At 48.0% G+C, this 18,999-nt stretch overlaps 1 protein-coding gene across 3 annotated transcripts in view; it reads right to left on the bottom strand.

Moving 5' to 3' along the window:
* The window catches only part of ZFPM1 (zinc finger protein, FOG family member 1), a 111,765-nt gene extending 92,979 nt beyond the window's left edge, over window positions 1-18,786 (bottom strand). For all 3 annotated transcript variants that reach the window (XM_053399955.1, XM_053399956.1, XM_053399957.1), the window contains exon 1: window positions 18,331-18,786. In XM_053399955.1, the coding sequence (XP_053255930.1) occupies window positions 18,331-18,370 (40 nt within the window). In that variant the 5' untranslated portion in view covers window positions 18,371-18,786. The remainder of the gene's footprint in view (window positions 1-18,330) is intronic.
* Window positions 18,787-18,999: the final 213 nt, after the last annotated feature.

Here is an 18,999-nt window from a genome sequence, read left to right as displayed (position 1 = left end):
GTGTGCCATTTTGTGGTTTGCCTTCGGTGCCTAAATGCTTTGGGCCGGCCCTTCTGGTGCTGTTATGCCCCCGCCCCTCCCAGCAGCTTTTCCATGACTGGCACCTCCAGCACACTCTCAAATTTCAAAACTTGTCCACTTGTCCAAAAGAGTTGGTGACCCCTGGCCTAGGTGAACTAGCCAAGAAAACCAGTCATTAAAAACAAGCGGATGCATTTTTAAAAGCAACGGATCACATAATAAAAGACTGGGAGCTTTGAAACTGTACACACAGAGAGAGAGAGGGGGGGGGAGAGAACCCCCTCCTATTTTATATCCAGTTTCACCCTTCACAAGTTCTCCACTTCATTCCAATACAGAGATTTATTCTCCCCCACAACTTGGCTTCATTTTCTCAGTTCCACCCAGGAAGGAAAAAGTTAATGTTATCCTTAAAGACAGGACTTAAGATTATACAGAATTAATGTCAAAAATCACACACATACAGTAGGATGATCAGATGCTGCTAAGATGTAGCTTAATACCTGCCCTGATAATGTTACTGGAATATAGTTTTTGGCTTGAGTGATCAGATGCCAGTTTTGAGAAACTAGCGTGCAACCCTGCAACAGTCTGGGATTAAGTTAAATGTGGTGCTGTCCTGAACTTTGCAGCATGCCATGTGAACTACCTGGAACACTTTGCTTGTAGCAGAATGCTGTAATCCTAAAATTGACTCCCACAGATCAGAGATGTGATCAATCTCCATTACAAAATCTGCAGGTTAATCTACAATGTGAAATTTCCCTGGCAGGGTTCCCTTGGAATGCTGACGTCTGCTTTGATGCACATGTAATTGGGTGGCATCCAGGTAAGTTTTACTCAGTGTAGACCCACTGGCATTAATAGGCAGGACTAACTTAGGCCCACTTAGCCCAGCCCATTAATGCTGTTGGGATCTATCATGAGTAGAACACAGCAGGATTTTACCTGCTACTTCTGATTGTCAAAATCAGCCCCAATTAAGAAACACTTGTGGATACAATGTCTGGTTTTAAAATTGCAAAACGGCTGTCAAGCATGATTAACTGGAACCTTCTGAGTGCATAGCTTCCAACAGAAGCTCATGCTCACGCTCTGGAAAAGGAAACTGATACAAAAGGTCCATTCATGAACCCAAATATCAACAAACCAAGTTGGAGGCCGCGGTACATTACGCAAGGCTCTCGTTGCAACATTGGCCTGCTGGACCCATCCATGCAATTCTTAGAATCTGGTCAAGTTACAGTGCCAAGCAGAGAAACACAGAACCACGCAGCTTTTGGGGGCTCCCAAAAACCAGGCTGACTTCCCCAGAAACCCCACCAGTATAAATAACTGGCCCTCTTTATCACCAATGCACTGAGGAGGATCAAACTATCAACACCCTAAACCTCCCCTCTGGAAAAGGCAAGTTAAGAATCTAATTGCCATCTCTGCACCATCAGAACTTCTCCCTCCTTCCTGTTTCCCAAGTCCTTTGCATCTCACCTGGACAGCTTGCAATATGCCTTGGAGGAATCTTTTACTCCCTAGGTGGCCGCTGACTCAGAGAAAGGAAGGCTGCTCTCTTACCAAACAAGAGAGAGAGTTGACGCTTCTTTGTACAGTTTCTGGGGCAACCAGATTTTGTACTGTGGATTGTAGTCTCTGGACACACTAGTAAGGGCATAAATTATCACCTGGCAGAGGCTGCACTGCCCCAATACCCCCAATTTCATATTTAAAAGCAATTTACTGGGCCCTATAGCGGCACGTAAACTTGAAAGCATTTTGATGCTATCAAGCAAAAATTTAGAAGCTGGAGGAGAGAGGGAGGCAGATTTGAGCAGGATTCCCAATAGGCAGGGTGTAGAATCTGGCTTTTTTTTAAAAAAAAAAATAAAAATGTGTTTTTAAAAGGACCAATGACTGTTTCTGAGTGAACAGCTGGACAGCTGTGGCTAGTAAATCACTCACACTTGATTTATTAGCAAGGGCCTTGCTAGAGCCTTTAAAGACTTTGTACGTAGCCACAAAATTAGCACATGCTAATTTATATGTGCCGATTCAAGTTTCGGCTGACTGGCAGAAGGAAAGTTGCCCGCTAAGAAAAGTAAAACGAGATTAAAAAAAAAAAAAAGGAAAGAGGGAGGGTACTCCTGGGCCACACCATAATAGCATTCCTGCTTATTAGGAACAAATGAATGGAAGAGTAGCTGCTTAATGACCTACAGAATTCATACATTTTGAGAAGGGAGGGGAGGGCTCATACCAAATTATCCAAAGCAGATTACACTAAACCACCATCCCTGAGTTTAGGAAAGAGAATATTTTTTCCTACTTAAAACAGCAAGTTACCTTCCACCCATCCCCAAGCCGTTCCCCTATCCCTACTGCTTGGAAATATGCAATATGTGCTAACAAGAGATGGGAGAGAAATAATCTTGCCAAGATCTTGGGGGGTGGCAGCGGAGGAAAATTAGGAATGGGCAAAAGAAAAGGTGCCAGACAGGGGTCTCCTCCTGCTGACAATGCAAAAAAATTGAGGGCACAGCCAGGATTCTGTACATCCTTAAAAATATAAAATAGACCCTCCCACATGTTTAAAAATGGAAGCTCAAGCATGCATCTTTCTGGCCCCCCCGGAAAGATATCCAGGGAACTGTACCTATCAGTATTGTTGTAGCCAAATCAGGAACCAGCAGCATTAACTTTGGAGCCATCCCTGCAATGCTCTTATGCGCTGAGAAGCTGCCAGTGGGCATGTGCTTGGAATTCTGCAGAACGGGTTCTGCTACCAGGCAAGCATTGCCAAAGCCAGATTATGCAGCAACAGAGGATGCCCACAGCCTCCCTTTGACTCCATGCTCACAAAGAAAAAGAAGAAATGGAAGCATCAGAAGCTGCCTTGTACCAACTCAGACTGTTGGGTCCATCTGAGCGCAGAACTCTAAGCACTGAGTTACGGCCCTTCTCTCCCCTAGTTGAGAAAAAGTAGCTTCCTTTCTTCCCTCCCTCCCTCCTTCCTTTTTTCCTTTTTTGAGGACTAGTATCATGCAGCGACTTGAAAGTCTAAAAGTTCACATTGTTGTGAAAGGTAACTAACCTAAGCAAATAAAAAGTTCCAAGCTAAGCCATAGGCCACTGGGGGGACATGCACGATCACACTATGAAAATGCTCAAACTGCCTGTGACAGGCAGCAAGCGAGGAGCAAAGGGGGAATTTAAAGCTAAAAATAGATGCCAGACTGGCTACTGCAGCCTTTAAAGAGTGGGTGAAGAAAAACACCACCCTGCTTACTTTCTCTAGAGCTATGGCATTCATGACCAAGGAACTCAGAAACATTGCCAGCATACTGTATTTTTCGCTCTATAAGACGCACATTTTCCCCTTCAAAAATTAAGGGGAAATGTGTGTGTGTCTTATGGAGCGAATGCAGGCTTCTTGGCTTCAGTGATAGCAACACAAAGCCTCCGAAGCACAGTGGGAGTGCTCCTGCCACGCTCCGGAGGCTTCGCGTTGCTTTCGCTGAAGCTCGGAGAGCAAGAGGGGTCGGTGCGCACTGAACCCTCTCGCTCTCCAGGCTTCAAAGATAGCCGCCTGAAGCCTCGAGAACAGGACTCTCCTGGCTTCAGCGAAAGGAACCTGAAGCCTCTGGAGCGCAGTGGGACCTCCTGCTGCGCTCCGGAGGCTTTGGGTTCCTTTTGCGGAAGGGTAGGTGCCCCTTCAGCTAAGGCGCAGTGCCCCTTCAGCTAAGCGGGAGGAGAAATGGAAGGGACTCCATTTCTCCTGCCGCTTCACTGAAGGGGGGCTGCGCAGAGAGGGGGAGAATTTTTTCTTCTTGTTCTCCCCCTCTAAAACAAGGTGTGTCCTATGGTTGGGTGCATCCTATAGAGCGAAAAATACGGTAAATCACAGGCAAAGCCATTTTGAAGGTGAACTGGTCTTTAGGACCACAAGGAGGATTCAAAAGGTAGCCCCAAACTGAGTGTGAGAGTAACAGCAGAGGTGAATTCAGAAATCATGCAGTAGTATTAAAGAAGGGTGTTCCATGCATGCACAGTGTGCATTTATTTATTTACAGATTTATAAGCCACACTTTCACGTAAAATATTTCAAGGATGTATACAATCTAAAACAACCACCACCACCCCACAGTTGAAACCATTTAAAGGGTCAAAGACATCCGTAAAGCTAGTTGGCAAATAATCTCAGGTTTGAATGGCCCGTCTGAATGATACAGTGCTTAGAAGACATCGAACGGACAACAGGGATGACTCCTGCTGAACTTCTACTAGCAAGGAGTTCCACAGGGCACGGCCGGCCACACTAAACTCTTGATCCCTGTTCAGAGTCGGCTAAACTTCAGGAGGCATGTGGGCTCACCAAGTGTCCCATCTTGACCATGAGGCCAGCTAAAGCCACTCTCATACTTCTGAAATTAAGGGTCAGGCCTTGAAGGACGAAGCATCTGGGGAAAACAGCACGCTCTCAAACTGATTCCTAATTTATTCCTCCAAACTTCCCATTCCCGGTCACTGCAGCCTCAAACAAATGCACAAACTCCCTCTGAGCAAACAGGACCGTGAGGTCTGTCTGTGGCAGGAGCTGACACTTTTACCAAAAGCAAAGACTCACATCAGATTTGCATCAACACAACAAATGCCAGACTGGAACCGGTGAGCTGGGTGGGGAGAGAAGGAAAGCTCTAGTAACCGTAAGAACTGAAAACACAACGTATTTTGGGTCCCCCTCCCCCCCCATGCACCACAAAGCTAAGCAAAAATTGCTGCAAGAACCAGCCCTTTCCCCGTTTTCTTCGGCTGAAACCTGTCATAGAAGTCATAGAATTATACAGCTGGAAGGGACCCTGAGGGTCTGCTAGTGCAACCCGCTGGAGAGCAGGAATCCTGCCCACAACTCTCCCTGGGTGGGCAGCCAGAAACACTGACCCGTTGTGCCACCTGACACTTTGACTGAGAACCCATGGCCCCTTGGGTGCTGTTGGACTATACCTCCCAGCAGCCCCCAGAACCAGCATGTCCTGTGATCAGGGAAGCTGGGAATCACAGTCCAACAAATTCTGGATGGCCCCACTGGTAGAGTTGGGCCAGAATTTCAATTTTGGCCTCTTTCGGTTTTCTTTCTCATTTTTTCAGTCTTCTCCATCAATTTTAGATTTGTTTACCAGTTAGTCCTCATGGCATTTCATTTGCATTTTAGTGTGAATTTCTCCTAACATGCACTTTTTATATGCAAATGTTCCTAATTTCTCCAAACGATTTGGTGTGTGATTTTCACCAATATGTGCATTTTTAATGCACACTTTATCACAGTGTGTGCATTTCCGTATGTATTTCTTGGCTGGAGATCTGCTACAAAATTTGTAGGAGTCTGAATTTCAAAGGAGGGCCGCATCTCTATTCACAGGTTGTTTCGGAAAGTGTGAATTATGTTGGTTCGCCTTTAAATACAAACTGAGCCAAATTCCTCCCCCAATATCTGCCAGAAGTGGGATGTTTCCTCAACTACAGCAAGGCTTACTCCTCCCCTACCCCAAAATCTCAGGACCTCCCTCTTAATTAGTGCTGTCACCTTAATAAAGGAATGTTAGCTGGTATTTAGTCAAATGGTTCATCAAATGTGCACCAGCATAAAACAATTCTTCTAACACACAAACCACCCTTTGTTTTTAGACCATGCACTAATGCTTCATAGCAAGCATCATCTTGAAAGCAGAAGGGAAATTTGGAATGCCTATTGGAATGAGGGTGCTTCCTGCCTGCAGCTTGAAAAAACTATTTTCATTAAAAATTATACATGTGCACACACACACCTTGGCAGGATCTTTTTAAATCAATGAACAGTGTTCTAATCAGTAAGACTGCTGCCCAATAGCTCCACTGAAGTCAAATAGGGCTTAATGTTGGAGTAGACATATATATACACAGGACAGAATAAATCAAATAGGAATCAAATAAATAAGTAGTTACATTCATACCAACAAGACATTCAGGAGCTGGCAGGGCCCATATGAGACTCAGCTCAGTGACTGTGTACATGCTCAGCAGGCAGGCAGTCCCAATTTCAGTCTTGGATATCTCCAAGTAAAAAGGATCAGGAAAGTCCGGAGAGCCTCTGCCAGCCACTAGGAAGACCAAGGGTCGGATCCAGTAAAAGGCAGCTGCATAGACCCCCTTTGGGCATGTGGGAGGGGCTCCATAGTTCGGTGCCAGTCGCCCAGCTGTGCCCCTATCTGGACAGGGACAGCCTATCTTCTGTTGTCTATGCTCCATCAGCCTCAAGGTTAGATGACTGCAATGTGTTATACATGGAGCTGCCTCTGAAGACAGTTTTGGAAACTTCAGCAGGTGCAGAATTTGGCAAGATGTGCGGAGGGCAGCAACACAAGAATGGGCCTTTTCTGCTGTGGCTCCCAGCTTGTGGAATGCTGTCCCCAGGGAAGCTTGCCAGGCGCCTTCATTGCATATCTTTAGGCACCAGGCAAAAACATTCCTCTTTTCCTAGGCCTTTGGCTATTTAACTATCTGTGCCTTTTTATACTGCGGGGGGTGGGGGGTGGGGTATTGTTCTTGTTTGTTACTATGCTATGTATTTTTGTGTTGTAAAGCACCCCGTGATCCTTGAAGCAGAAATTTAATAAATAACATAAATAAAACGTCGCAGCTTCCCATGTCCTTAAACGCTCCACACTCAGCAAGAGCAGTACCCTCCAAAAAGTATGTTTGCTTTAAGAGTCTGTTAATTGGGGGGGGGGAACTATGCAAATAGTTTCAACAAGCATCCTACACCATGTGGTGTGTTTGTGTTTGGGAGGTGGTAGAATCTGGGATTCTACCACCTGAGTGCTCTGAGTGCTCACTGGAAGGACAGATTGTGAAGCTGAGGCTCCGGTACTTTGGCCACCTCATAAGAAGAGAAGACTCCCTGGAGAAGACCCTGATGTTGGGAAAGATGGAGGGCACAAGGAGAAGGGGGTGACAGAGGACGAGATGGTTGGATAGTGTTTTCGAGGTTACCAGCATGAGTTTGACCAAACTGCGGGAGGCAGTGGAGGACAGAGGTGCCTGGCGTTCTCTGGTCCATGTGGTCAGGAAGAGTCGGACACGACTAAACGACTAAACAGCAACAACAAGAATCTGGGATATTCCATCTCCTAAACTGCCCAAGGTTCCTTGAAGCTGACTTGCCCGACTTCCCTTTACCAGCAAGGCAGCCAAGTAGGGGTGCAAGAGATTAAGCTCAACCCGTAAGCAAGAGCCACTCAGTCTAAAGCATTGCAGCAGAGAGGTCAGATCCAGGACAGGAGTCGCCTAACTGCCAGCTAAGCGACACCACCGTACCACAGCTCAGGGACTATCCACAAGCATTTAAGACTCGCCTTTCGAGATTATTAAAAAGACATATTTGCTACACTTAGCAGAATGGAAGATAAGGATCTAAAAGCTTACTTCGAACGAAGCAACATCTGGGGCTGATAAACAGACCCAGAAGAGAAATCAAGTCTAAAAAGAAAAGAAAAAGGACACATTATATTACACATTATATATATATATATATATATATATATATATATATATATATATGCGCGCACGCTACAGCAAGAGTGTGGGGAAGGGCCCAACCTCTCTCCCCTCCCCATCTCAATCAGATAATTAAAATGCCTGCATTAATCACATTTGCAATGGAACAAATCGTTGGAGCCCTCCTGCCTCCCCTTTCCAGGGTCTGTTATTGTAGTAGGCGAATCCTGCTGCCGTCTGTTTGGTAGAGATAAGGAAACCTTTATCTTACTTGGCAATCTTTATCAGAGGAGAGATCGAGTCCCTTGCTTATCAGCAGCTCAGATCTGCTTCAGCAGAAAGCAAAAAACGGAAAGGGGGGAGGGTTTCGGGGAACGGGGTGGGGAGGCGAGAAATGCTCCTACAAAACTTTACAGACAATTTCTGCCTCCGTGCTCCCACAAGAGAGTTTTGCTTTGTTTGGAGAGGTGTGTGTACGTGCGCGTGCGTGTTTTTGTTTTTGTTTAAAAAACATTAAATGTGCACAACCACCCAATCGCAACCAGATCAATCTGCAGGCTTTTATCATTCCCCTCAATCTAAAGAGCCCAGGACTGTAACTGCTTGCAGAAACGCATATACACAGCTGCCAAGAGGTTTGATCATTTTCTGTGTGTGCCCACACTCCCGTGTTTGAAGTTAATAAATGTAACCAGCTATCTCGGCTAGGGATCAGCTCCCTGACTTCTTCTCTCTTTTTTATTTTATTATCAGCTGTCCACAACTATCAAACAGCAGAACAAAAGAGAAGGAGAGAGAGAGAGAAACAAAACAACTGGTGCCAGGGTGCACCTTGAGGTTGCTATGTAGGTTTGTCATAAAAGAAAAGAAAAACCTGATGGGAGGAGCAGAAAACAAAAATGAAGGATGAAGGGTGGACGAAGGTATTAAAATAGTCTTTATAGTTACGGTTGCAGTTATCTGATTGACTTGCAGCAACCTTGGCGCGGGGGGGGGGGCGGGACTAAAACAACAACAACTAGCTAGTCGATTGCCAGGGCAAAAGCCCAGGAGAACACAGAAAAGTGGGTTTAAAAATTAAAGCCCCGGCATGGCCTGATAGCTGGATGTTCTGATCCCCTTATCGGAGTCACCATCAGCTCCCAGTTACAATCAAGCTTTTACTGTCTTAACTCAACGCAGCATCTACGCTCCAGCCAAAAAGGAAGAGGAATGAAAGAGAGAGAGAGACGCTGCGCTTAAGGCTGCTCTCTGAAAACCCTTAATAGTGAAAGCAATTACGTGCCAAACCTCCACAGGGCGCTTGCCACCGCTGGCTGAACCGGGGCAGGGGGGAAGAGCATCCAGCTGCTAGCTGGGGTCAAAGTTGCCTTGTGTTTTACCGGCTCCATTCGTGGCCAAAGCGGTTGGAAAGGCACCACAACTTTGTTGTTTGGGGAAGGGGAGGTGCAAGTAAAAGGGGAGAAGGCAAATGGAGTTCTGTACAATTACGCACTTTGTGTTTTTTAAAAAGCGGATCCAACAGAGACAAGTTTTCCTCCCTCTCTTCTAATAATACCAGAGCCAATAAAGTTGGGTGGTGGGAGACTCAGGACAGACAAAGAGGACTTCACCCATCACTTTGTTAAAATATGGAATTAGCTGCCATGGGACATAGTGGTGGCCACCAACTTAACAAGCCTTAAAAGAGGATTCGAAATGCCTCTGAATACCAGTTTGCAGGGAATCACAATTGGACTTCCCATTTCAGCATCAAGTTGGCCACTGTCAGCAAGGGATGCTGGACTAGATGGGCCCCCAGCAGACCAGCTCTTAGGATGTTATCATCTTCAAGCACTTTGGGAGGAAACTGTTTCCATCAGGCTATGGGGCACTAACTGCCTTTCTTGCTTTGGTAGATGACCTCGACCAGGAGAAACACTGTGGCACTATTGATTCTCCTGGGCCTTTTGGTTGCTTTTTAATAACCAACAGCCATAGTATCCTTCAGCAGTTTAGGACAGGATGGGAGCCTATGCTTGGCCAGGGTTCTGCTCCTACCTCGGAAGGCGGCAATACTGGGAAACTTCTCCTGTTCCTGGGGTGAACTGTCCTACAGAGTTTTGAAGACTCACATCCTGTCTCCCATGCTTTTTAACAGCCATATGCTGCTGCGGTGGAGGCTGCGCAAGGTCATTCAGGGGGCTAGTATGCTGATGACACCTGACACTTAGCTCTATTTTCTCCTTTACTCTCATCATCAGGTTTGGCTCTGGAAATGGACCGCCCAAAGTCGGCATAAGATGAGGACAGATGAACCCAACATCCAGACAGACAGGAGAGTGATGCAAATGCTATACAGGTTGGTTGACCTAGATATGTGGCAGGGATGTGCGACCGGGATGCACACTCTCAAAGAACCATGTTGCCGTGTGAGAAGAGTGCTCTGGAATGCAGCCTGGCTTTTCACTTCCTCCCATCGTGGTGGCATACATCTGGTTCTTTAGCAGTCACCCACCCTAACACTGATCCAGATGTGCTAGGTTTAAGCACGGTGGTGGCCTCATGCGCCTTCAACACCATACTCTGGCTTTTAGAGACTCAGCCGTATTCTGAAGAAGAAGAAAATAAGGAAGAGCCCTGCTAGATCCGTCTGACAGTGCATCAAATCCAGCATCCTGCTTCTACAGGAGCCAACCAGAAGCCTCCAGGAATCGGAGAAGCAGGGCATGACAGGAACAGCCTTTCCAGCAGCTAGGATCACAAGAGAGCTGCCTTCTACCAAATCAGGCTATTGGTCCGTCAAGCACAGTATCACCTACAGTGGTAGAAGCTCTCCAGGACTTCATTTGGGTGTATCCTCTACACTCCCTTCCTAAACATGCTAGGGAATGAACCAGGGACCATCTGATGCAATGGAGATGCTCTGCTACTGAGTTACAAATGTCTGGTCACAGCTGGTATTTAGAAATAGACTACCTTTGCACCTGGAGGTTCCATACTGCCATGACTAGTAGCCATCAACAGCCCCTTTCCTCCTCCATTAATTTGTCCAATCCCTTTTAAGGCCATCTTGATGTATCTAACCTATCAGGTTAATTATGCACTGTACAATGGAGGACTTCCTTTTTGACAAAGGTACAGTCTATCATGCTTTGGGTGCCTCTCAACCTGGGCATTGCCATGTGCCACACACACAAGGCTTGTCACTGAAAACAGGTGAGAAGCTGGTCTGGAATGAGGCTGTTAACTCCCCCCAGGTGCTCCTTTTGATCTTCTCTAGTTTGCTCTGGGCCAAGTGGAAGGCCCTGCATCTTCACATTTAACAGCCTAAATCCACCCCAGCCTGCATGGCCAATGGTCAGGGATGATGGAAGTTGTGGTCATAAGAACATAACAGGAGCCCTGCTGGATCAGACCCAAGACCCACCTAATCCATCAATCACCCTGTTCTCACAGTGGCCAACCAAATGCCAGTTGAAAGCCCAAACTTTCCAAAAGGTCTGGAGGGCACTAAGCTGGGGGAGGCTGTCCTAAATGCTATGAACCCAGGATAATTCAGGAAGTGTATCACCATATGTACACATGATGTACAAAAGCATGTCTGAAAAGCTGCTGCTGCCACAGTGACATTATCCTTTGCCACAGTCTGGGCCTTTTTAGTAGGGAGTCTGCCACAAGAATCCTCTTTCACCAGAGATGCCTGGCGTTGGACACTGAGCCTTTCTGCATACAAAGCAAGAGCTCTAAACAAACCCTTCACAAACATTTAAACTTTAGACAGTGAACTATTCAAAAGGCCTTTGTGGCAGAAAAATGGCATTAAAAAATAAAAAGGGTCCAGGAAATGGGATCTACCAAGTCCTAATTATTGCAGCAGCCAAGCCTCCCAGCCCTCAGATGGAAGGACTTGTCTCTCAAAAGCCATGACATCTCTCCCAAAAGGATTCTGCTCATCAGACTGCAACATTTCAATAACGGAACAATAGCTTATGAAATATTTTTCAGAGGAAAAAAAGGGGCGGAATAGTACCTCTTGAGATTCAGCAAATACTAGCTAGAAGTTCCTTAAGAACAGAAGATGAGCTTGCTGGATCAGGCCAGTGACCCGTCCAGCATCCTGTTCTCAGAGGGGTCAATCACATGCCTGTGGGAAGCCTGCAAGTTGGACTTGAGTAGCACCCTGCCGACTTGCGACTTCCAGCAAACTGGTATTCAGGGGCATAATCCCTCTGACAGCCATCGGTCTTCTGCCAGCCAGTGCAGCATGGGCTGGGTAACCTGCAGCCTTCCAGATATCACTGGACTACAATTCCCATCATCCCTGACCACTGTCCATGCTGCCTGGTGCTGAAGGAAGATGGAATCCAGCTGACGCTGGAGGGTCAAAGCTTCCCCAACCCTACTAGGCCACAGTGAGCTAAAGGAGCAGTATAAGGGTAGAGGGTCTGCCTGGCATCAGACGTGATACAATTTTCTCTCCAAAGTAGTTTTTCTTAGGCCAGCACATAACATAAGCTGGCTTTCAAACTGCTCTGCCGACCTTTTACCGCTGTTTGGATTTGATGCTGGGTGGTGGGCGATGTGGAGCAGACTAAGGGAAGAGTTCCTTTAGACAGCACGTCATTGTAATTCACAACCATGAAATGCAGCAATGGCCAACAATTTAAGACAGGGTTGGGACAGATTTGGGAAGTGTAAGGCTACTGATGGCTTGCAGCCACAAAGGCTATACTCTACCTCCAAGATCAGAGTCAGTACGCTTTTCAATGCCTCTTGCTGAGGAGGAACAGGGCTTCTTGGCACCTGTTTGGGAACATCACCTTGCCTACTCCTGGGAAATGGGAGGCTACACTACACAAGCCTTTGGTCTGGTCCAGGAAGGTTCCTCTTCTTGAGAGCTATAAGAAAGAAAATGCTCTGGTTCCAAGGCTGGGCCCTTCTTAGGTTGCACTTTTACTTCTTATTGTATTATCATTTTTATTGTGCACTGCCCTCACTTCACAAACACCTCAGCTGAGGGGTGGCCCCAAAATAAACAAACCATAAACGACAGATGTGGTTAAACTCCAGTGGAAATCTGAGTGACCTTCACACCGCCAGTGGCAAGGGACAACTTTCTTAGTCATCTCTGTAGTGAACAGTCACGGCTAGTAACTGCTGTGGCGCTTCGGAAGGCACACACATCCTCCGCAGGATGGGACAGAAGGAGAACTGACTCTTTGCACATACAAGCCCACCAGGTTGATTGACTGACATCTTCCTAGGAAGGTGCCTTAGAATGAGTCGGACCACTGGGCCGTCTATAGGGGCAGATCCACACCATACACTGAAAGTACATCCTACACACATGACTTCTGCCCGCCCCCAAGAATCCTAGGAACTTCAGTTTGTTAAGATGCTGGGAACTGTAGCTCTGACGGGTAAACTACAATTCCCAGGAGTTTTGGAACAAATTGTGTGCTTTAAATGTTTGACTTCCCCATGGCACGTTGACTAGGAGTGGCTCCCCAGGACTTCAGGCGGGGTTCGCTCCCGGTCCTACTCGAGATGACCTGCAGGCAAAGTGTCGCCTGTGGCAAAGCCAAAAGTGAGTGGTACCAGCCCCCCGGGGCACTGAAATTACCTAGGGGGCATTAAGAGGCAAGTGGGTGCTTGGAGGGGGGGTGCTGGAGGTGTAAATGACTATCAGATTTGAAATCTGGCATCACTGGACCAAGTTCATAAATTTGGTTGAATTAATTAAACCAAATAGTTTTATAAATGAATTTTGAATAAATGTGCAATGTTTGGGAACCACTAGTATAGCATTTTCCTATTTAAAAAATGCAAACAAACGGCAGCATATCTGTGGCCTGAGAAGCAATTCATTATCATAGTAATAATAATAACAACTTACACCAACTAGCTGGTTAAATATAATCCAGGGTCTCATCTTCATCTAATCACTTTCTGTCAATCTCCCAGGCTTCCTCCCCCTCCTTTCAAATTTATCTGCATTTCACATCAGGCATTGGGGGGAGGGGGGGAGATTGAGAATAGAAATGGAGCCAAGAAGCAGTGAAGCAAACTCAAGTCAGCAGATATGAATCAGGAAGGCAGAGATGATCTGACATCTACTTAAAGAAAAAGGAAAAAAAGGTCTGCAGCTCAGTTACAAGAGCCTTAACTCATGCATACTTTTCTCCCCCTTGAGAGAAAGCAAAGTAACAAAAAGAACAATTTTCCTAAACGCCCACGTATTTCGCTGCCCTGTGTTCTTGCTGACTGCCATTTTCATGCCAATGGAGGGTGGGGTGGGGAGAATAAAGGGTGCCTATCTGCCATCTCCAACCCCTTCATCAGTTCTGGCCATCTCTATCTGGCCTCCCATCAACATCCTCCACTTTATCATCCCTTCGCATCTTTGAAGAAACCGGAGGAGGAGCCGCAGCAGCCTGGAGCTTTCAAGTGCAAGTCAGCTTAATGTATTCACAGAGCTGCCCATCCCTGCAAACATCCCAATCCATCTTCGGATCACCTTTGGCTCCTTATTAAGGGAGAACAGCGCACAGGGGTGACAAGTAAGGAGCTGGAAATTAATGCACAACAGCAGCTCAGAAAGACCTAACAACTCCTGGCAAGACAAAACAGGGTGGAAAGTTGAAAGGAGAAAGGGCGGGGGAGAGAGGAAGACACACCACCCAAACAAACGGCATCTTCCGGAAGATGGAAGCCGCGGGATCTCTGCTAGGCATGTGCCAGGGGGCGGCTAAGAGGCCTGCAGTCCTGGATGGAGCCACTTTCCTCAGCCAAAGAAAAGAAGCAGGCAGATCACTTTGCGCCTTTCCTAAGCCCACAACTGAAGCAGCGCTTGGCCTTCCTTGCAGACCCCAGCCTGCCTGTCATTAAGAAGTTTCCCTTCTTCTTCTTCTTTTAAAGGTCCGCACCCAACACCGGATAATTCACAATCCTCCAGTTACACAAAAAGAAATGGACGAACGTGACCAGCCCCTCAACCCCCTCGTGAACTTCACTCTTCGTGTACAGATTACGCATGTCACGGGATCATTTGAGGGAATCTGGGAGCATTTTGCACAGCACAGCTGAATGCCAAAAACATCATCGCAGAAACCCCTGGGGCTTAGCCTCCCGCCCATTCTCTTCAAGCGTTCCATATATAATCCCACCTGCAACCCATTCCTTCTAACTGGAAGCTCATATGCCTAATCCCAAATATTTCAAGGGAAAGATGCGCTCTGCATGCGCGCAAAAGCACTCATTATTGTTTCATATGTTCCTGGACTGAAACCTGGGGAAATTAAAGAACTGGGGCAGGGGAGGCATGGGGGGGGGGCGAGTTAAGCTCATATTGAACACGGGAAATTCCTCACATTGGTTTTCCACTGTGATGGGTGGAAATCTGTCAAATCGAGCCAATTCCCCTTGTATAAGCCGCTTTTCAACCCAGCAGGATCTCAGATTGTTACAAACTTATTATTGTATAGGAACGTGTTGCCCCACCAAGCTCAATACAGTCTACACTGACTGCCAGCAGCTCTCCAGGATTTCAGGCACTAGTCTCTCTCATCCCTATACCTGGAGATGCTGGGAAGGGGAGAGAACCTGGGACTTTCTACATGCAAAGCAGATGCTCTCCCATTGAGCTATGGCTTTTTTCCCCAAATAGAAGACAACCAAAATAATGAAGCAGCTGATGGCATGAAAGTCCCGCCCCCACAAACAAGGGGAGTGGCTAAAGCAAAAAAGTTGTTGTGAGGCAAGGAAGAAGTTGGATATTCAGAAAACTTAGTGGAAATTGCAGGGGTGTGTGCAGGGGTAACTATCACCCTAAAAAAAAAAAGTTTGCTTTGTTCTTATCAGTAAAAGGAATCACCTCAGGCAGGCAAACAGGTAGATGCAGCTTAGTATAGCAATTATTTCCAGGGGAAGATAAAGCAATATTATCACATGGGGCCCTGCTTCCCTATCCACACACACATCTCTCTCTCTCTCTCTGCCTTATCAGCGGCTAAGATCTGTTCAGGAAGGAAGGGAACAGAAAAAAAGCAGTCAAACCTGCCAGTGGGAATGTTCCAGTAGTTGATATTAAAATCCCCCGTGCCCCCCCAAAACAAACAATCACTTTCCTAGATGGCTGACCTGAATCCAGACCACCTTTGACTGATCAGTTTGAGAACCTCAAGAGAACTGTTTGATCCAGAGACACCAATATGAATGCCCAGGAGAGTTAAACTTGCAGAGAGGGTGGTGCCTAACATTGATGTTCCCGGATATGGAAATCATCAAGGATTACCAAAACTTAATTGGGTTATGGATATGTGGAGCGGAAGCATCAGGGAGGACAAGACAACCAGCAGCACAAGAGCAAGGAGGAGAAAGAATCATAAAGAGAACTTGTGGGAATGGAGCATAGGAAGGCGCTTCATCCCAAAGCAGAACATTGGTCTAATTCACTCAGTACTGTCTACTCTGACTGGCAGCAGCTCACCAGGGTTTCAGGCAGGGGGTACCAGGGATTGGACCTGGAACCTTGAAAGCACCCCCTGGTGGTTCAGCAATAAAAACTGCTGGCACATTTGCAAAACTAAGCAGGGTCCAGTATGGTTTCAAACTGGATGGGGGACAGTGTGTGTTGAGACTGTTTGGACCAGATGACCTTTGAGGGGTCCCTTCTAGCTCTCTACATCTCTATGGTTTGATGGCCCTTCCCACAACCCAGCAGAGTATTAAAATGTACCTTTTAAAAAATACAGTTTTATTAATTTCCAATATATAACTGCAAAAAAGAAAAGTGGGGGAGCATTGGGATTTTGTAACATGTACCTTAAAAAAAACTTTATTTCTTAAAAAAAATAGTCAAGTGAAACCAAAACTATCTCCTTTTCTCCAGATGCAGTAATAGTTACTAAGAAATGACCAAGTAGGAGATGTAAAACAGGGAAAACGTCCATGAGTGGTCCAAGCATGGCCTATGCAAGCTTCCAACTTTCACATAACTCTTCACCTGATTGGGAGCCCATTATCAGCAGTGAGCTTGCTCCTGCACCTTGCATGTGGATACATTCTCACAGGGGCCTCGCTTCCAGTGATTTCCAGCAACACAATTCTCTGTATCGGACATTATCAAACAGAGAGGGTCCTCCTTCAATGAGCATCCCGTCCACAGCATGCACCTCAACTGTCCACACCTCCAAAGGCCACAAATACAAATCTCAATGCCTCAATGATGCACATGCGAAAGCATTTGCCTTGATGAAGAGTGCTGTGAAACTCACAAGTCTACACCCACCTAGTTCAGAAGATTTAATCTTCTCACTTCCTTTTTCTGTTATTCCTCCTCCAGGGACAACAAGCTCATCAGGATATAAATAAGGAGTACCAGAACGCACTCTGCAGACACTCAGAGGTAGGTGTTTTTAAGGCACCAAACGTCCCCTCAACTTTCTCCCCCCTCCAAAAAATTTCCTAAGGGAGACCCTCTCCCAAGCCCCCTCCCCTTTAAAAACACGCACAGCCAACATTTGCAAAAGTCCCTCAAGATGAGGCTTCCTAATGCAAGAGGAGATGGGAGTGAGTCAAGCGCGAGATAAGATCGCAATTTCAGCCCATCCCGACAGGGCGATCTTATCAGGACGGGACTTGCAGAAAGGAATATTTTAAAGCCTTTATCTCGGCTCTCATCAGGGGCGGCTCTATCGGCCTGGCGATCGCACCAGGGAAGGAGGAGAGGAGGGGGCGGGGATGGAGCAGGAAGATCGGGGGGCAAAGGACATCGCGCCGCCAACCCCCAAAAGGGGGGACTTCTGCCGCCACGGAGCCCGAGAGAGACCATCACCGGGTCGTCTGGCTTGCAGGCTGCCGCTTTCTGAGGAGGCGCTGGGGGGAGCTTCCAAGAATGGTCATTGTGTAAATAAGAAGCATTGCTAGCGAGGGTGGGGTGGTAGCAATTCCTCTTATCCGGGGACAAACAAGGAGCGACAACGCCGCCGCCCCCCCCCGCCTCCATCTACAGGGCAGCTGTCAAAATGACGCCTCATCCCCCCCCCCCCCGCAGACTGCCAAGTTCGTTCCCACGAGGGTCAAGTAAAAGGCAGGCGGTTGAGCAGCGGGGGAGGGACTAGAATGGGATCGCGCAATCCCCCCCTCCCGCCCGGAGACTCTTAGGACTGACCCAAAACCTAAACCAGCAAGGAAGACTATTGGGAGGGGGATGGAGCGGGGAGGACCCGATCCAGGAGTTGCATGGAAGTGGGACGTGAAACTGACCCGAAGCCTTCGGGAAAAGGTAAAGATCAAAGTGGTGGAAGCGTGGAAGTGGAGAAAAGAGGACGGTCCCTGGCAATTAGCCCCGCGTCGAAAGGGTCGGGGACAGAAAGCCCCCCGCCCCACAGACACACGCCTTGTCACTCCTGGATAATTGGCGGCGGCGAGGGGGGGGTGTCTAAGCGCGCCGCAAGGCAGGAGTATTTCCCAGTCAGAAATATACAAGAAGGGTGGAGGGAGAAAACCTCCGGGGAAGGAGAACCCTTCAGAGTTTGGCGGGGTGGGGGGAGAGGAAGAAGTCTCCAAGCACCAACTCTGAGTACATCTGGAAATTGGGAAGGCGCGGGGGGAACCGCGACCACTAACTTTAGATGAATTGGCCATGGGGGGTGGGGGGGGGACAGGACACAGAAAAGCAAATAACGAAGAAATTAGCGGGATGGGGGGGGGACGTTACGGGCGGGAAGCGGCCAAGAACGGTGTGTACTGGGGAGGGGAGCGGGCGGACAGCAAAGTTGTCGGGGAGGCGGCGCTGCTCACGTTTGATCTGCCGGGGCTTGCTCTGCTTCCTCCTGGACATCGCGGGGCGGCGGCGGCTTCGTCTTCCTCTGGCGGCGGCTGCAGAGGCAGGTTGGCGGGGGGCGGCCGGCTCGCGGCTCTCATGCCCACCCGGCGCTCCCAGGGCTGGGCGGCGGGCAAGCAGGGCGAGCTGGCCGGGAGGAGGAGGAGGAGGAGAAGGGCTGCTCGCCCGGCGGTAGCGCCTCCGTCGCTCTCCTCCGCGTCGTCTTCTGGTGCTTCCCGCCGCCGCCAGCGACGGCGTCCCCCGCTGACGATCCGGCACTCGGCGGGCTCCGGCTTCCTTCCCGCAGCGCCGCTCTCTCGTTCTCTTTCTTCCTCCTCCCGGCTCCCGTTCTGCAAGATTTCTACGGGGGCTTCTGCGCGCGTGTCTGTTTTTTTCTCAATGGAACCTGAAAATGTATCAAAACCGCCGAACGTTCCAAAGGGGCGTGGTCTCGGAGCGAGCAGGGCCCAGCCGCAGCCGCTCATAGGGCAGCCGCTCGGATCCTAGCCACGCCCACCGGATAAGGTGGATGCAAGAAGGGGGAGTGGGCGGAGCTACAGCCGCGCGGAGAGTAAATTAGGGATTGGGGAGAGGTGAGGACCCGAATGGCATAGCCTCCGCGGTGATTCAACCCATCTGATTAAGTC

Source organism: Podarcis raffonei, chromosome 8, assembly GCF_027172205.1.
Source record: "Podarcis raffonei isolate rPodRaf1 chromosome 8, rPodRaf1.pri, whole genome shotgun sequence".
Lineage (NCBI taxonomy): Eukaryota > Metazoa > Chordata > Lepidosauria > Squamata > Lacertidae > Podarcis > Podarcis raffonei.
This window is presented reverse-complemented; position numbering and strand designations above follow the sequence as displayed.